This window comes from Tamandua tetradactyla, chromosome 4, assembly GCF_023851605.1.
Source record: "Tamandua tetradactyla isolate mTamTet1 chromosome 4, mTamTet1.pri, whole genome shotgun sequence".
NCBI classification, from domain to species: Eukaryota; Metazoa; Chordata; class Mammalia; order Pilosa; family Myrmecophagidae; genus Tamandua; species Tamandua tetradactyla.
The window spans coordinates 6,828,583-6,846,223 of record NC_135330.1 but is presented as its reverse complement, the minus strand read 5'-3'; the positions used below and the strand labels follow the sequence as shown (position 1 = coordinate 6,846,223).

At 44.7% G+C, this 17,641-nt stretch overlaps 2 protein-coding genes across 8 annotated transcripts; one reads left to right on the top strand and one right to left on the bottom strand.

Moving 5' to 3' along the window:
• Nucleotides 1-351: 351 nt before the first annotated feature.
• On the top strand, nucleotides 352-2,990 carry JTB (jumping translocation breakpoint). Its single transcript, XM_077156240.1, has 5 exons — nucleotides 352-772; nucleotides 913-950; nucleotides 1,153-1,235; nucleotides 1,682-1,761; nucleotides 2,665-2,990. Exons 1-5 carry the CDS (start codon nucleotides 690-692, stop codon nucleotides 2,819-2,821), a joined length of 441 nt encoding a protein of 146 aa, XP_077012355.1. The 5' UTR covers nucleotides 352-689; the 3' UTR covers nucleotides 2,822-2,990.
• Nucleotides 2,991-3,123: 133 nt separating this feature from the next.
• Nucleotides 3,124-8,068, bottom strand: CREB3L4 (cAMP responsive element binding protein 3 like 4). Of its 7 annotated transcripts, none has more exons than XM_077156237.1 (10): nucleotides 7,776-8,068; nucleotides 7,171-7,348; nucleotides 6,665-6,911; nucleotides 6,385-6,506; nucleotides 4,683-4,778; nucleotides 4,458-4,564; nucleotides 4,265-4,333; nucleotides 4,059-4,143; nucleotides 3,772-3,868; nucleotides 3,124-3,623 (listed from the first exon to the last, which is right to left on the bottom strand). In XM_077156237.1, exons 2-10 carry the CDS (start codon nucleotides 7,342-7,344, stop codon nucleotides 3,430-3,432), a joined length of 1,191 nt encoding a protein of 396 aa, XP_077012352.1. In that variant the 5' UTR covers nucleotides 7,345-7,348; nucleotides 7,776-8,068; the 3' UTR covers nucleotides 3,124-3,429. The 7 variants fall into 7 exon arrangements, with proteins under 7 accessions (XP_077012352.1, XP_077012353.1, XP_077012351.1 ...); XM_077156238.1 differs by having other exon boundaries at nucleotides 7,171-7,345; XM_077156236.1 differs by lacking the exon at nucleotides 7,776-8,068 and adding an exon at nucleotides 7,498-7,661 and having other exon boundaries at nucleotides 7,171-7,345.
• Nucleotides 8,069-17,641: the final 9,573 nt, after the last annotated feature.

Genomic DNA, 17,641 nt, shown 5'->3' with positions numbered 1-17,641 from the left:
GAAAGCGGAGGAATGGGAGAGTGTCAGAAAGACTGAAACTTCTCGGTGAATCCCTGGGCTTTGAGGAAGAATCCAGAGTCCTGGGAGAGCCTTTTTACGCCCTCCCGCTCGTCTAACCCACACTGGGTAGAGGGAGGAGACGATGCATAGCGCAGACGGCCTCGACCCGCGACACTTCCTCCTCGCGGCCGCCGGCTGCCAGGACCGTCGTGCAGCGGCGCCGAGCGCTGACTCCCGGCGGGCACCGTCTCCCGCCACCACCCCGACGGCCCACAAGCCCCGGCCGGCGACAGAGCGCGCGCGCCGCCCCGCCGGCCCCGCCCGGGAGCCGCACGCGCCGCGGGCCCCGCGCCCAGAATCCCTCGCGGGGCAAGATGGCCGCGCCGGAGCGAAAGGCCAGGTGAGGGCGCGCTAGGCCTCGCGGCCCCACGGCCCGCCTCAGAGACCCCGCGGGGCTAGGAAAGGAGAACTCAGCCCCTATCCAGCAAGTGCGTATTGCCTTCTCCCGCTGTGGCCATGGGGACGTCCCGATAGAGCCTTTGCTTTGCTGAGCCACCCCAGAGTTTGGCGGCCCTGACTTGGCACCGCCGGGAGAGCTTGAGCGTGAGCGCCGCCTCTGCGCGCCGACGGAGGCCCGAGGCCAGCCAGGCAGGTCCCGCTGCCCCAGCTGGTGCGACCCGGAGCGCTCCATGCCCGCGGGAGCATGGAGGCGTGGCCTCCCTCCGGGCCGCAGCCTCTGCTGGTTGTTCTGCGCTCTCGCCTGGGCGCTCTGGTAAGGAGGGGCCCAGAGGACCGGGTCGTCCCCGCCCGGGGGGGGGATGGAGGAGACGGTGACCCTGGGCCGCGGGGAGGGGGACTCCCTGTTTTCTGGCTTCTGACGTTTGCCCCTTTGCCTCCCCTTACCGCCTGCAGCCAAGCAGAGGCTCCCGTGCGGGAGGAGAAGCAGTCAGGTGGGTGATGGTCCGGCGACCCGACACCCCACGGTTCTTTTGGCTTTGTTTTTAATATCCTCCCGTTTTCCAAGCGTGTTGGTGGAAAAGGGTGGTACCACGAGGGATGAGGGCAGTCGCCGTGCCAGGAGGTTGGATGGGTAGAGCTTCTGGGAAGAATGTTCTCTAAATAGCCCCGGGACTGGTATGTCTCTCCTTTTAGTGAGCACCTCCAACTTGCCATGCTGGATGGTGGAAGAGTTTGTGGTGGCAGAAGAGTGTGCCCCGTGTTCTGATTTCCAGAGTGTAAGTATCTCTTTTCTCTCCTTTATTTCTCATATCCCAACCAGTCCCCAAGTCTTACCTGGTGTTACTTTTGCATTGTCTTTTCTTTGTTTTCTTCCACTCTCAGTTTATGTCCAAATCTGAACTTGTCTTCCCCCTGAAAACGTGCTCCTTTCTTTCCAAGTTAATGGCAGTATTCAGCTGATAATCATGTTATGTTCATTTTTAACCCAGCAGGTTCTAGAATCTGCCCCTACCTCTTCTTGACTATTGTCCCTGAAGTGTTCTTTCTAAAACACATTCCTAATTATGCAACTACACCTCCACCAACCCCATCAGAAGTCCTCAGTAGTTCTCTGTTGCTGATCACCTCTGTGCCATAGCACCCTGGCACCTGTCTCTTCTAAAGAAAGCAGCCTTTCTATTTCTCCTTAATAACACATCCTTTGGTCCTTCTCCCATGGCAGAAAACGACTCTGGAGTGTAGTTCCACAGGGTATGTGGAGAAAATCACATGCAGCTCATCTAAGAGGAATGAGTTCAAAAGGCAAGTGCTTTTCCTTTCCTTTGAAACCTCTGAGATCCCCTCCTCTGCTCATATGACTTGAAGCAGATGACCCAACCTCTTTCTCCTGGTCTGGAGATAGCAAGACATTGGGAAGAGGAGGGGATTTGGAAACACATTACTTGAACTCAGCACAGTGTTCCAGTCTTACTCTAGAGCACTTTGATATTGGTCGTATTTGCTCATCCAGAAAACTGATGAACATCTTGTTATTCAAGATGTAATGGAGAGGCTGGAGGGAACTGCCTGAAAATGTAGAGCTGTGTTCCAGTAGCCGTGTTTCTTGAGGATGATTGAATAATGATACAGCTGTCACAATGTGACTGTGTGATTGTGAAAACCTTGTGTCTGATGCTCCTTTTATCTACCTTGTCAACAAAGGAGTAGAACATATGGAATAAAAATAATTATGGGGGAACAAATGCTAAAATAAATTTAGTTTAAATGCTAGTGATCAATGACAGCGAGGGGTAAGGGGTATGGTATGTATAACTTTTTTTCTCTTATCATTTTATTTCTTTTTTTGTTATCTTTTTATTTCTTTTTCTAAATCGATGCAAATGTTCTAAGAAATGATGAATATGCAACTAAGTGATGATATTGTGAATTACTGATTATGTATGTTGTTTTATTTTGTTTCTTTATTTTTTTAATTAATAAATAAATTTTTAAAAAAAGAAAATTGATTAATACCAGCTCTGCCTGCCTCACCAGAGAATAAATTGAATGATAGAGCTGAGGGGGATTTATGCATTGTAAACTCATTAGAAGGCTGACTGGTTTCCTCTTTTCCTCTTGGATGTATCTTAGATAGGCTGAAGTGGGAGATAAGAGGGAGAGGCTGACTAGCCTTCTCTGGGAATAACTATTTCTTCCTGCCCTCAGCTGCCGCTCAGCACTGATGGAACAACACTTATTCTGGAAGTTCGAAGGGGCTGTCGTGGGTGTAGCCTTGGTCTTTGCTTGCCTTGTCATCGTTCGTCAGAGACTGCTGGACAGAAAGGCTCTGGAAAAGGTCCGGAAACAAATTGAATCCATATAGCTACATTCTACCCTTTTATCCTACATCTTTAAAGACATCATCTCTGATAGAGAAAGTGGAATGGACTGATTTGTGCCCCTGGCTCCTTGGCCTTATGGTAGTACCCTCTCCCCGGGCCCATCTTCCTCTTTCAAATCATTATCAGGCAGAATAAAAACAATAAAAGTTACCTTCTCTGTTACAACTTGGTTTGGGGAAGGAGGTCATGGGAGCAGAGACGGAAAGGGGTGGCAACTTTAGGCCCCAGTTTACCAAGTATCTATCATCCCTCTGTTTTACCACTTACTTCAGAATTGCCTGGATACAGTTTTAGCTAAAATGTTTATTTCTCAACAAAAACTTATTTCCCCTCACCCCTCTCCCAAAAAAAGAAATAACATCACAGATATTTAACAATAGTATTTGAGATGCCCCCTCACACAGGCAGACTGAGCCTCAAGATGAAGACAATGTAGGGTGTCATGAAGTGACTCAGACTCCTAAGGGCGAAGGCCACTGATCGAGAATCCTACAGGGAAGGCAGAGCAGTAGGGGAGCTCTGGAGTCCTTAATGTGATTGGGAAGTGTGCCAGGAAGGTGAAAGAAAGGTGAGTGGTCCCTGCACCAGCTCACATCTCATCTGCATGCAGCACAGTTCTGACATGCCCACTGGGGCCTGTCTTCTCTCCCATCTTCTCAAGCAATTTCCTTGTTGAACCATTTGTGACCACGGCCCCAGGTGGTCTCCCCAGTTGGGACTCTGCCACTGGGGTCTCCATATTTTCAGGCATGTCCTTATGGGCCAGGATATTTCTGGAAATCACTGTAGGGTAGAGGGGAAAGGGCAGTGGTAGTGTGCTCCCTTGGGTGGGAACCCTAGCCAGGACAAGACCTCCCTTCTGCCCACTGACTACCACAGAGAGTAGAGCCCTCACTTCTCACTTGGAGACCTCCCTGCCCTTGCCCCTCACCTCCATGAGGCTGGTAATCCTCAGGCCCATCTTCTGGTAGACCCTGAAAGGGGCTGAGGCTGGGCAGGATGATGAGAGCCAGGGAAAAAAGAAGGATCTGGGAGGAAGCAAGAGGACACTTGGGCTGTGGGGATAATAAAAGGAGCAAAAGGGCAGAGTGAATAGAGGTGGGTTGAGGTCATCAGGGATGGGAAGGTAAGTCTGGCTGGAGAGTGGGGGTATTGGGATACGAGTGTGGTGGCAAGTGGTGGGGTGGGAGAGATGGGCAGTGGATGGACTGATGGTACCAAAACACATGTGCTAGTCTGAGCGGCTTTGTTGGAGGTTTGAGCAATGAGAGTCTGCAGCTGGCGGAGCTGAGCTACCAGGGAGCTAGGAAAGGAGGAATGAACAGTCAGTATCTCTCAAGAACCAGGGCCCAAGAACAGTGCCCTTGTATACTGCCCCTTTCTCTCCCAACACACACAATCACACATGCTATGCTTTCACTCACATGTTGTGCCTCTCCAACTCCTGAACTTTTTTCTGTAGTTCCTGGTTCTGTGCAGAACAGGCAGCCACCCTGGAAAGCGTGGAAAATGAGCACTAGACTCGGCAAACATATGAGACCTTGATTTCCCTGCTTTGGTGAGGAAGGGGGCCCAGACATAACCCACAGGAAGCCAGAAATAGGAGCCCGAACGTACCTGTTCTCTAGCCCATCGATGTACTCTTTCTTCCGCCGTCGACTGTCCTGAGCTGATTGCTTGTTACGGATTTTCCTCCTGACCTTCTTGAGGACCCTCTCCTCTGCCTGGGGGGACCAGGAGATGCCATTCTGTCCCCAACTCTCCAACCCTCCCAGGATCCTGACTCCTGAGAGACCACAGTGGGGCTCCTGAGTTGGGATGCCCTTTGGGAAAGCACATTACCTTGGTGAGGGGCAGGTGCGATGGCAGAGAGACCCCTTCCTGCCCCAGTAGACGCTTCTCCTCATCTGTGAGGAACAGGGTTTGACACGGCAGCTGCTGGGGAGTGGATGGAGATGAGACGGAAATGGGGAGAAGGTCATCCCATTTTCAGAACCCAGGCTGCTCTCCCTGCCTGCCTTCAGAAATGTGTTTCTCATTTGTACTGGGGAATAACTCCAGCCTAGAGGTGAGGTGGGGGCAAAGGTCTTAATTCAGATCTGAAGGGCATGGCCAGTTCTGGATCTTTCTCACCACCTCAAGCCAAAGACATCTGAGACAGAGAAAGGAGAGAAGGGGGCAGTTTTGTCATAACCTTTGCCCACAGACCTAAGACTTTGGCAGTCTGAGCAAGTTAGGGGGTCCTGTTCTGATCTGTGTCTCCCAAACCTTAAGGTCATCTGAAGAGGACCTGGAGGAACTCACTATGGTAGGGTTTCTTAATCTCTTTACAGTAGGCAAATGATTCACTTTCAGCCATTAATCTCCATTTCGCAGACTGTCAAATCCCCTGCCAGCTATAGGGGGCTCCTCTAGGGTAGTGGCCCATTCTCCCCTCAGGTCTGAGAGTCACTTTTCAGGTTAAGTGTCTGTCCCTCTCAGACAGGGAGCTCCCCAAGGGCAGCCAGATTGAACTTCTCACAACAAGGCATGTAGAGAGGGTAGATGATTTGTGGCTAGGCTGAGACCATCAACTGAGTAACTTGCCTTTCAAATTTATATTCCTTTTTGAAAGATTTATGATTTGCTTTTTGACTTAGGTTTGTGTCCTGATAGTCTTTGGCTTTTAGCTAAACCATTTTTTCTATTTCCAACTTTTCCTGGTGTCCTTTCTTGCCCCTGTGGCTGTGTGGCTGAGATAGTAGAGGGGTGTTCCTCCCAATTCCCTCATATAATCTCTAAGAACGAGGCCTACAGGGTTTTATTTAACAAAACAAGACAACGAACTCCCCAGGTTTTCTGATGTACATCCAAGTTTAGAAGCATCAGACTTTTTAAGGTCCTTCAGTCTGAGATTCTAAGATGCCTGGCTTGGCTACTGGTCCCAGCTGTACCACCACAGGTTTTCAGGGGGCCTAGAGCCTGTTTCCTGCCTTTTGGACACAAGGAGTACTTTCCAGGGTAAAAGGAACATGACCTGACACAGCCCCCTGCCCACCCCCACTGCAGGAACCAGCCCAGCCAAGCTTGGGGAGTAAGTGAAGCAGTTGGTGCTGGTCATTCTGCTACACTGTAGCCCTGGACAGCCCAGCCTGTCAGGGCCATTGTGGAAACATTATTGCAGTTGCTTCTGCTCCTTCACCCTGTGCCCAGCAGCCAGTTGGATTCCCAGGTGGCCTGCCCCATTTGTGTCATGACCCAAGGCTGAGACAATAGGTCTGGCTGAGCACACAGGGCACACCAGGTCTGGGCCTTCTCTCTAGCTCTGTCCCCAGATACCCTCACCCCACTTTCTCTTTAACTGAGTCATCACCACCTTACCTCCATGTACTTCCATCTCCTTTGTCCTTTCCTGCTTCTAAAGTTGCCCATGTCTCCCAGGCCTTCAAGCTCAGTGCCACAAAAACTGTGGCAAAAGCAGAGTTTATCAGTTTTCCCCTCCCTTATTGTCCCTCTCTTGTGTGTATGTCAGGGAGCACTAGACGCAGCTAACCCTGAGACTCACCAGGGATGCAGGAGGCACTGGGGCTATGGTGCCAGCTCTGGGCAGAATGCGGGGATGAGCATCGAGGGGCAGCTCGCTGACCATGCAGGCTTCAGGTACCATAAATGGGGGATGCCAGTGACCTGAGGGAGACACGGGTGACTAGGGAGAGGAGAAGGAGGGTATAACCTGATGGCAGCAGGGCCTGGGTGGTGGCCCAGGGTTGGGGAAGCCCCCTTAATCCCAGGGCAAGGGCTAAAATTGAAGGGCCATCGTTCCCTTCCCCACAGAGATCACTGACCTAGCTGGATGGAGATGAGCCCTACAGCTGGCCCAGCTTCCCCCTGCATGTTCTCCAGGGCCCCTGTCTCATAAACAACCTCATAGAGGGCAGGGGAACTGGGGACCCTGGGGGCAGGGGGACTGTCTGAACGGCCAGGATCCTCGGAGATGCCACTGTCACTGCCAGGAGATGCTTCTGAGCAGTACACCTCATTAGGATCAATGAAAAGCTTCAGGAAATCTTCAGGCTCACTCTCTTGAAGGCCCTACAGTAGGAGAGAGCACATATGTGTACAAGGAAAAATTATGGAAGTTCTACCTGACATTAAGCCTCTATTTCTTATGCTTTAGTTTCAGTTTCTTCTCTCCTTAGGTATAGGGATAGTACAACTCAACCATCTATGGGAGTGGGGGCAGGGAGGATTTCTGTTTTCAGACCCTTCACCAAGTGGAGGCTGAAGCCTCTTGGGGCTACTTATAGAGCTGCATCCCAACCACACCCACATCCCCAGCCACCACACTCACACAGCCATGGTCCCCGCTGGACTCCCAGCCTTGCAGTCCCTGTTCTTGTAGCTTAGTCCCTGGGACCTCTGGAGGTGGACAGTGGAGTCCCAGCTCCAGGAAAGATCCTGTTGAGAAGATATCTTCTGGGGGTTCCAGCCACACGTCCAGCAGGTCCGGGGTTCCGAGGTCCATCCTTCTGTGGGAGGGATACGTGTATGTGGGGGGGAGGGGGACCGGGTGTCGCAGAAGGGAGATAATGTGTTCCCTACTCCACCCCCAGCTCCTGGGCTCCTCATGCTCCCTCCTCCCTTTATCCCCCTTCCTCACCTGCGCAGCCCCCCTCACCTGTTACCCGGAGAGCTCACCTTCGGTCTTATCTTTCTGGTTCAGATGAACGGGCCCTCCTGGGTATTACCTGTTACTAAGAGCCCTGCCAAGCCAGCCTAACCCACCGACCGCCCCAAACACTACACCTTTTCTTTCCTCCAGGATCTTGCATCCTGGACCTGCCCAGCCAAACCCCGCCCCGGCCTTCACCAGGAAAGCGGTTGCACTTAGCCAGGAGCCGCAGTAGAGGCGCTGTTATCTTGGAGCAAGGGATTAAAAGGCTGAGGTCCACAAACCTGATTTAAGGAAAACATAGGTAGCTACATCTTTCCTGCCTCCGATTCCCTAAGGATAGTCAATCTTCCACTTGAGGGTTCAATGGCTTTCAAGGAAGGGGAGACAGGACTGTGGCTGAAACATAGGACTCTCGACTGCCTCTTCTCCGGCCATCGCTTTTACAAGAGCTTTATTTTCAACTACGGCACGGGTGAAAATAGAGGAGGAATCAAGGGCCTCGCCTAAGATTTACGGGGACGTCCCCTCCCCCGCCGCGTGAAGCCTGTGCTCTGCGGAGGCCTTTTGGAAACCCAAGTGTTAGGATTTTGAAGGGCACGGCATCGAGCCAATGGAATTACCGTCTCGCGGAAGGCTCCGCCCCCGCTCGTCGGAATAGGCTGCCGGAGAGGGCCTGAGGCGGGAGGGCGGGAGTACGTCCCTGCTAGGCGGGGATTGGGTCCCGCTGGCCCAAGGGGTGCGGCGAGCCCAGAAAGTACGTCGTAGGAAGTTGGAGAAAAGTTCTGACAAGTTCTTACACCGCGCGACTCCGAAGCCCAGGTTACTGTCTAAGCGGGGAGTAAATAACCTGTTGACCCGAGTGAAGTGACCGGGCGTTGACTCGGCGGCGGGAAGTCGCTCAGTGACAGTGGGCTGAGCCCGTAATCATACATTATGCTGCCCTAACGGGCGCACTCCTGGTGTCTCTGTTAGCTAACGAAGAACGAGGGTCTGGAAAACTGCAGAAGGTTAAAATAATCATTTGGGTTTGATTGATTGCGTTTGATTTCCAACAACGTTAATAAGGTTCAGCATTTGTAAAGTTTGCAAAATGTTTTCATACTCATTGTTTCCTCATTTAAGCCACAATAACTCTGAGGCAGACAGGGCTGGTTATATTTTATCCGTTTTGTCCATGAGGAGACATGAGAGATCCATGACTTGAAAGTAGTAAAACTAAAACTCAAGTTTTTTTTTTAATTTTTAAACTTTTTAAAAGCATATGACAAGAAAGAAACTCAAACATTCTTAACATATGATCATTTCCTGCTGCATATATAATCAGTAATTCACAATATCATCACATAGTTGCATATTCATCATCATGGTCATTTCTTAGAACATTTGCATCAATTCAGAAAGATAAGTAAAAATAAAACAGAAAGAGATAAAATGAAAACAAAACAAATATATATATATACATACCATACCCCTTCCCCTTCCTTTCACTGATCACTAGCATTTCAAACTAAATTTATTTTAACATTTATTCCCCCTATTATTTATTTTTATTCCATATGTTCTACTCGTCTCTTGACCAGGTAGATAAAAGGAGCATCAGACACAAGGTTTTCACAATCACACAGTCACATAGTGAAAGCTATATCATTATACAGTCATCTTCAAGAAACATGGCTACTGAAACACAGCTCTACATTTTCAGGCAGTTCCCTCCAGCCTCTCGGTTACATCTTGAATAACAAGGTGATATCTACTTAGGAATAACCTCCAGGGTAACCCCTCAACCATTGACATTTTGTCTCATTTCACTCTCCACCCCCCACCTTGGTCGAGAAGGCCTTCTCAATCCCTTGATGCTGTGTCTCAGCTCATTCTAGGGTTTTTCTCAAACCCTTGATGCTGAGTCTCAGTTCATTCTGGGATTTCCATCCCACGTTGCCAGGAAGGTCCATACCCCTGGGAGTCATGTCCCACGTAGACAGGGGGAGGGCGCTGAGTTTGCTTGTTGTGTTGGCTGGAGAGAGAGGCCACATTTGAGTAACAAAAGAGGATCTCTTGGGGGTGACTCTTAAGCCTAATTTTAAGTAGGCTTGACCTATCCTTTGTGGGGTTAAGTTTCATATGAACAAACCCCAAGACTGGGGGCTCAGCCTATAGCTTTGGTTGTCCACACTGCTTGTGAGAATATCAAGAATTCAACTTGGGGAAGTTGAGTTTTCCCCCGTTCTCACCATTCCCCGAAGAGGACTTTGCAAATACTTTTTTATTCACTGATCAAACACTCTGGGATTTATTGGGGCATCACTCTGGACAAACCAACAAAATTTCATGTCCTATTCAAGATTCCATGTACTTACGGTGTTCAATTAAGCTATCTGCATAAGTTCTTAGGAACTTAGGAACTAGTTATTAGGAAATGAACTAGTCAAAATACAAATTTTGTACCAAATAAACATTTTTTGCTTTAATCTCACACATAAGTTGAAATTTTTAAATATTAATTACCATGTATTTTCAGCACCCTGCAGTAATGACATTCCTTCGTTTTTCCACATGCAAAAACATTTTTTAAATTTGTACATTTAGTCACTATCATTATATATGCTAGGCATTCCTAGATTATACCATTTCAATCTTTATTGTCTATCTTTCTTTGTGATTTCATTTATGCCCCCAGCCCTCCTCTATCTATCATTCTCACATTTAGCTTCATTCAGTGTTTTAACATAATTGTATTACAATTAGGTAGTATTGTGCTGTCCATTTCTGAGTTTTTACAATCAGTCCTGTTGCATAATCTGTATCCCTTCAGCTCCAATTACCCAATATCTTACCCTATTTCTATCTCCTAATGGTCTCTGTTACCAACAAAATATTCCAAGCTTATTCACTAATGTCAGTTCATATCAGTGAGACCATATAGTATTTGTCCTTTTGTTTCTGGCTAATCTCACTCAGCATAATGTCCTTAAGGTTCTTCCATGTTGTTACATACTTCATAACTTTATTTTGTCATACAGCTGCATAATATTTCATTGTATGTATATACCACAGTTTAGCCACTCGTCTGTTGATGGACATTATGGCTGTTTCCATCTCTTTGCAATTGTAAATAATGCTGCTATAAACCTTGGTGTGCAAATGTCCGTTTGTGTCCTTGCCCTCATGTCCTTTGAGTAGATACCTAGAAATGGTATTGCCGGGTCATATGGCAATTCTGTATTTTGCTTTTTGAGGAACCACCAAACTGCCTTCCACAGCGGTTGTACCATTTGACATTCCCACCAACAGTGCATAAGTGTGCCTCTTTCTCCACATCCTCTCCAGCACTTATCGTTTTCTGTTTTATTGATAATGGCCATTCTGGTGGGTGTGAGATGATATCTCATTGTGGTTTTGATTTGCATTTCTCTATGGCCAGGGAAGTTGAGCATCTCTTCATGTGCTTTTGGCCATTTGTATTTCCTCCTCTGAGAAATGTCTGTTCAAGTCTTTTGCCCATTTTGTAATTGGGTTGGCTATCTTTTTGTTGTTTTATTTTTATTTTATTTTTTTACATGGGCAGACACCGGGACTCGAACTCGGGTCCTCTGGCATGGCAGGCAAGCATTCTTTTTGTTGTTGAGTTGAGCAATCTCTTTATAAATTCTGGATACTAGACCTTTATCTGATAAGTTGTTTCCAAATATTGTCTCCCATTGTGTACGCTGTCTTTTTACTTTCTTGATGAAGTTCTTTGATGCACAAAAGTGTTTAATTTAAAGGAGTTTCCATTTATTTATTTATTTTTTCAGTGCTCTTGCTTTGGGTGTAAGGTCTATAAAACTGCCTCCAAGTATAAGATTTATAAGATATTTCTCTACATTTTCTTCTCACAGTTTTATGGTCTTAGACCTAATGTTTAGGTCTTTGATCCATTTTGAGTTAACTTTTGTATAGGGTGTGAGATACGGGTCCTCTTTCATTCTTTTGCATATGGATATCCAGTTCTCTAGGCACCATTTATTGAAGAGACTGTTCTGTCCCAGGTGAGTTGGTTTGACTGCCTTATCAAAGATCAATTATCCATAGATGAGAGAGGGTCTATATCTGAACACTCTATTCGATTTCATTGGCCAATATATCTATCTTTATGCCAGTACCATGCTGTTTTGATCACTGTGGCTTCATAATATGCCTTAAAGTCAGGTAGTGTGAAACCTCTGACTTCATTTTTTTCCCTCAGGATACTTTTAGCTATTCGGGGCACCCTGCCCTTCCAGATAAATTTGGTTATTGGTTTTTCTATTTCTGAAAAGTAAGTTCTTGGGATTTTAATTGGCATTGCATTGAATCTGTACATCAATTTAGGTAGAATTGACATCTTAACTATGTTTAGTCTTCCAATACATGAACACAGTATGCCCTTCCATCTATTTATGTCTTCCGTGATTTCTTTTAACAATTTCTTGTAGTTTTCTTTGTATAGGTCTTCTGTCTCTTTAGTTAAATATATTCCTAAATATTTTATTCTTTTGGCTGCAATTGTAAATGGAATTCATTTCTTGAGTTCCCCCTCAGATTGTTCATTACTAGTGTATACAAACACTACAGATTTTCAAGTGTTGATCTTGTATCCTGCCACTTTGCTATATTCATTTGTGCTGGTTTGAAAGGAAGTATGCCCCCTAAGAAAAGCCATGTTTTAATATAAGTCCCATTTCATAAAGGTAGAATAATCTCTATTCAATGCTGTATGTTTGAAACTGTAATGAGATCGTGTCCCTGGATGATGTGCTTTAGTCAAGAGTGGTTGTTAAACTGTATTAAAGGACGACATGTCTCCACCCATTTGGGTGGGTCTTGATTGTTTTATTGGAGTCCTACAAAAGAGGAAATATTTTGGAGAATGAGAGATTCAGAGAGAGCAACACTACAAAGCAGAGAATCCACAAGCCAGCGACCTTTGGAGATGAAGAAGGAAAACGCCTCTGGGGGAGCTTCATGAAACCAGAAGCCAGGAGAGGAAGCTAGCAGATGATGCCGTATTCGCCATGTGCCCTTCCAGCCAAGAGAGAAGCCCTGACTGTGTTCGCCATGTGCCGTCTCACTTGAGAGAGAAACCCTGAACATCATCGGCTTTCTTGAACCCAAGGTATCTTTCCCTGGATGCCTTTGATTGGACATTCCTATAGACTTGTTTTAATTGGACATTTTCTCAGCCTTAGAACTGTAAACTAGCAACTCATTAAATTCCCCTTGTTAAAAGCCATTCCGTTTCTGGTATATTGCATTCCAGCAGCTAGCAAACTAGAACATCATTTATTAGCTCTAGTAGTTTTGCTGTGGATTTTTCAGGGTTTTTGACATATAATATCATATCATCTGCAAATAGTGAGAGTTTTACTTCCTCCTTTCCAATTTTGATTCCTTGTATTTCTTTTTCTTGTCTAATTGCTCTGGCTAGAACTTCCAATACAATGTTGAATAAAAGTGGTGATAGTGGACATCCTTGTCTTGTTCCTGGTCTTAGGGGGAAAGTTTTCAGTTTTTCCCCATTGAGGATGATATTAGCTGTGGGTTTTTCATATATTCCTTTATCATTTTGAGGAAGTTCCCTTCTAGTCCTATCCTTTGAAATCTTTTCAACAGGAAAAGATGTTGAATTTTGTCAAATGCCTTTTCTGCATTAATCGAGATCATCATGTGGTTTTTCTGCTTTGATTTGTTGATATGGTGTATTACATTAATTGATTTTCTTATGTTGAACCATCCTTGCATACCTGGGATAAATCCTACCTGGTCATGATGTATAATTCTTTTAATATGTTGCTGGATTTGATTTGCTAGAATTTTGTTGAGGATTTTTGCACCTATGTTCATTAGAGAGATTGGTCTGTAGTTTTCTTTTTTTGTAATGTCTTTGTCTGGCTTTGGTATGAGGGTGATGTTGGCTTCGTAGAATGAGTTAGGTAGCTTTCCCTCTTCAATTTTTTTTAAGAGTTTGAGCAGGATTGGTACTAATTCTTTCTGGAATGTAAAACTCAAGTATTGTTTTGTTTGTTTGTTTGTTTGTTTCCTGTTTAGCAGCTGATGTTCAGGAATTTTCTTAAATAAAATAATGGAACTATTCTGCTATGGGTGTGATTTTCATCCACCTGCCTCCCAGTAGGATCCCAGATAAAGGGTAGCTGGGTAGTGATAAAAAAAATTCTGTGGATTCAGAATTTAAACTGGTATTAATTTGCCTTGTGAAGATTTGAGTGAAATGAGTGTAAAGATGGGAACAGGGTCTAAGATTTATTAACTTTTGTAGGTCAGGCAATTTCATGTTATAGTTACTTGTATAATCCTTACAGCAACTCAAAGCTGGCAGAGAGAAGTACCTTTCTCAAGATTAACTCTGTATGTAGGTGAACCATAATTTGGATACCTGAGCCCATGTTCTTTGTAGTACAAGCGCCTTGCTGGGGCTTCCTTAAATTTCCCAAATGTGTCTTTCCTGCACATCTTCTTGCACCCTGCTCAAGTAGTAAAAAGACAATGAGGGTTGCCTAGATTGATGCAAAGCTATAAGGAAAGCAGAGTTCTTGCTTAGGTCTTTCTTAGAGCAAGAAAGCCCATTGAATGTTTGGGTTTCAGAGAACATCCTTGCAGGCTGCATGTGTAGAGATGATTAAATAGAAAACACAGTCAACTTCCATTAATGTTAGAACTGGAAAGAACCTCTGCTATCAGCTGCTAGTCTGACTTTCCCTTTTCCCCTGATTTGACAAGCTTCACAGAGGGAAAATTACTTGCTTAAGATCATACACCAAATTGAGCTATAGCTGGGACTAGAAGCTAGGTACTCCCAGGCCATGATTATTGTACTAATTACAAATCATCTTGGAAACATAATTTACTGCAGATAAACTATAGTACATACAATATTTCCTTGAATAATCTGGAGTTGCCTCTAATAGGTTTTTTGTTTATTATTATTTTTTAATTAAAACCTTGGAACAGCCATGATTATTTTCAAATGATGGGGCATCAATATCTCATTTCACTTACCTTCTGATCTTAGAATCCTATGATTTATTTCTCCTGGATACCCCTCCCTCAAGAAATCCTTACTTTCCCCCTTACTTAAGGATGTTACTGGACTCCATTTCCAGGGTTGTATTAGAGGCATCACTCTATCTTTTTGGTAAGAACACATTCTCTGCCTTTGCAAAAAAGAATACTCTGAATCCCCTTATTTCTTTTCCTTTTTTGTACCCTCCCTCCTCTGAGGCTAAAGGTTCTAGAGGGAAAATACCTTGGTGCATTCAAGGGCCAAGAAAATACCTTGGTGCATTCAAGAAAACAGAAAGGCAGCCAGCACTGCTGGAGGGAAGGAAGTGGGAGAGTGCAGGATGAGGCCAGAGAGAACCTGGCCAGACGCTCTAGGGCATGGTAAGGATTGTTAAGTGGGTGGCCATGTGCTGAGAGATGCTTTTCACTTAGTGCGGTTTCAGCAACTCCTGGGCCACTTCTCTGCCCATGTAGAGAAGGCAGAAGGCTGCATAGGAGTCAGCTTGACAGTCAGGAAGGGATGCCTTTCAAGAAATGCTCTCATGGAAACAGCCAAAATGTCCATCAACAGATGAGTGGCTAAACAAACTGTGGTATATACATACGATGGAATATTATGCAGCTTTAAGACAGAATAAACTTATGAAGATGTAACAACATGGATGGACCTTGAGAACATTATGCTGAGTGAGACTAGCCAAAAACTAAAGGACAAATACTGTATGGTCTCACTGATATGAACTGACATTAGTGAATAAACTTGGAATATGCCATTGGTAACAGAGACCATCAGGAGATAGAAATAGGGTAAGATATTGGGTAACTGGAGCTGAAGGGATACAGACTGTGCAACAGGACTGGATACAAAAACTCAGAAATGGACAGCACAATACCACCTAACTGTAATATAATTATGTTAAAACACTGAATGAAGCTGCATGAGAGAATGATAGAGGGAGGAGGGCTGGGGACATAAATGAAATCAGAAAGAAAGATAGATGTTAAAGATTGAGATGGTATAATCAAGAAATGCCTAGAGTGTATAATAATAGTGAAATGTACAATGTACAAATTTTAAAAATGTTTTTGCATGAGGAAGAACAAAGGATTGTCATTATTGCAGGGTGCTGAAAATAGATGGTAACTAATACTTCAAAATGTCACATTATGTGTAAGACTAAAGCAAAAAATGTTTGTTACAAAATTTAGATTTTGACTAGAGCATTTCCTAATATAACTCATGTAGATAGTTTGATTGAATGTCATAAGTACTTGAAATCTCAGGTAACACAGGAGATTTTGTTGGTTTGTCCAGAGTGATCCCCCGATGAATCCCAGAATGATTTGATCAGTGACTGGAAAAGTATTTGCAAGCCCCCTTTGGGGAATGGTGAGAGTGGGGAGAAATTCAACTTCCCCAAGTTGAATTCTTGATATTCTCACAAGTGTGGACAACCAAAGCTATAGGCTGAGCCCCCAGTCTTGGGGTTTGTTCACATGAAACTTAACCCCACAAAAGATAGGTCAAATCTACTTAAAATTTAGGCCTAAGAGTCACCCCCAAGAGAGCCTCTTTTGTTGCTCAGATGTGGCCTCTCTCTCCAGCCAATATGATGAGCAGTCTCACCACCCTCCCCCTCTCTGCGTGGGACATGACTCCCAGGGGTGCGGACCTTCCTGGCAACGTGGAACAAAGATCCTGGAATGAGCTGACTCAGCAACAAAGGTCTGAGAAAAACCCTAGAATGAGCTGAGAATTAACATCAAGAGTCTGAGAGAACCTTCTAGACCAAAAGGGGGAAGAGTAAAATGAGACAAAGTGTCAATGGCTGAGAGATTCCAAACAGAGTGGAGAGATTATCCTGGAGGTTATTCTTACTCATTAAGTAGATATCACCTTGTTGTTCAAGATGTAGTGGAGAGGCTGGAGGGAATTGCCTGAAAATGTAGTGCTGTGTTCCAGTAGCCATGTTTCTTGATGAAGATTGAACAATGATATAGCTTTCACAATGAGACTCTGTGAATGTGTAAACCTTATGTCTGATGCTCCTTTTAGCTACTATATCAACAGAAGAGTAGAACATATGGAATAAAAATAGATAATAGGGGGAGCAAATGTTAAAATAAATTCAGTTTGAAATAGTGGCAAATGAAAGCGAGGGGTAAGGGGTATGGTATGTATAGTTTTTTTTTCCTCTATTATCATTTTATTTCTTTTTCTGTTGTCTTTTTATTTCTTTTTCTAAATCAATGCAAATGTACTAAAAAATGATGAATATGCAACTATGTGATGATATTAAGAATTACTGATTGTATATGTATAATGGAATGATTTCTAAATGTTTTGTTTGTTAATTTTTTTATTAATAAAAAAAAGAATAAAAAATCAGGCCTAAGAGTCACCCCCAAGAGAGCCTCTTTTGTTGCTCAGATGTGGCCTCTCTCTCCAGCCAACAAGACGAGCAGTCTCACCATCCTCCCCCTCTCTGCATGGGACATGACTCCCAGGGGTGTGGACCTTCCTGGCAACCTCGGACAGAGATCCTGGAATGAGCTGAGACTCAGCATCAAGGGATTGAGAAAAACCCTAGAATGAGCTGAGAATTAACATCAAAGGATTGAGAGAACCTTCTTGACCAAAAGGGGGAAGAGTGAAATGAGACTAAGTGTCAATGGCTGAGAGATGCCAACCAGAGTTGAGAGGTTATCCTGGAGGTTATTCTTACTTATTAAGTGGATATCACCTTGTTGTTCAAGATGTAGTGGAGAGGCTGGAGGGAACTGCCTGAAAATGTAGAGCTGTGTTCCAGTAGCCATGTTTCTTGATGATGATTGAACAATGATACAGCTTTCACAATGTGACTCCGTGATTGTGAAAATCTTGTGTCTGATGCTCCTTTTATCTACCATATCAAGAGAAGAGTAGAACATATGGAATAAAAATAAGTAATAGGGGGACAAATGTTAAAATAAATTTAGTTTGAAATGCTAGTGATAAATGAAAGCGAGAGGTAAGGGGTATGGTATGTATAATCTTTTTTTTCTCTGTTATTGTTGTATTTCTTTTTCTGTTGTCTTTTTATTTCTTTTTCTAAATCGATGCAAATGT

Bases quoted from the DNA above. Each gene is read 5' to 3' on its own strand.
- JTB (XM_077156240.1), top strand. From the start codon at position 690: ATGCCCGCGGGAGCATGGAGGCGTGGCCTCCCTCCGGGCCGCAGCCTC. The intron at 951-1,152 runs GTGGGTGATGGT...CTCTCCTTTTAG, and splicing joins GCGGGAGGAGAAGCAGTCAG to TGAGCACCTCCAACTTGCCA. The intron at 1,762-2,664 runs GCAAGTGCTTTT...TCCTGCCCTCAG, and splicing joins AAGAGGAATGAGTTCAAAAG to CTGCCGCTCAGCACTGATGG.
- CREB3L4 (XM_077156237.1), bottom strand. From the start codon at position 7,344: ATGGACCTCGGAACCCCGGACCTGCTGGACGTGTGGCTGGAACCCCCA. The intron at 4,779-6,384 runs GTGAGTCTCAGG...TCCACTCCCCAG, and splicing joins CAGTGCCTCCTGCATCCCTG to CAGCTGCCGTGTCAAACCCT. The intron at 4,144-4,264 runs GTGAGTGAAAGC...CTCCTTTCCTAG, and splicing joins GAGTTGGAGAGGCACAACAT to CTCCCTGGTAGCTCAGCTCC.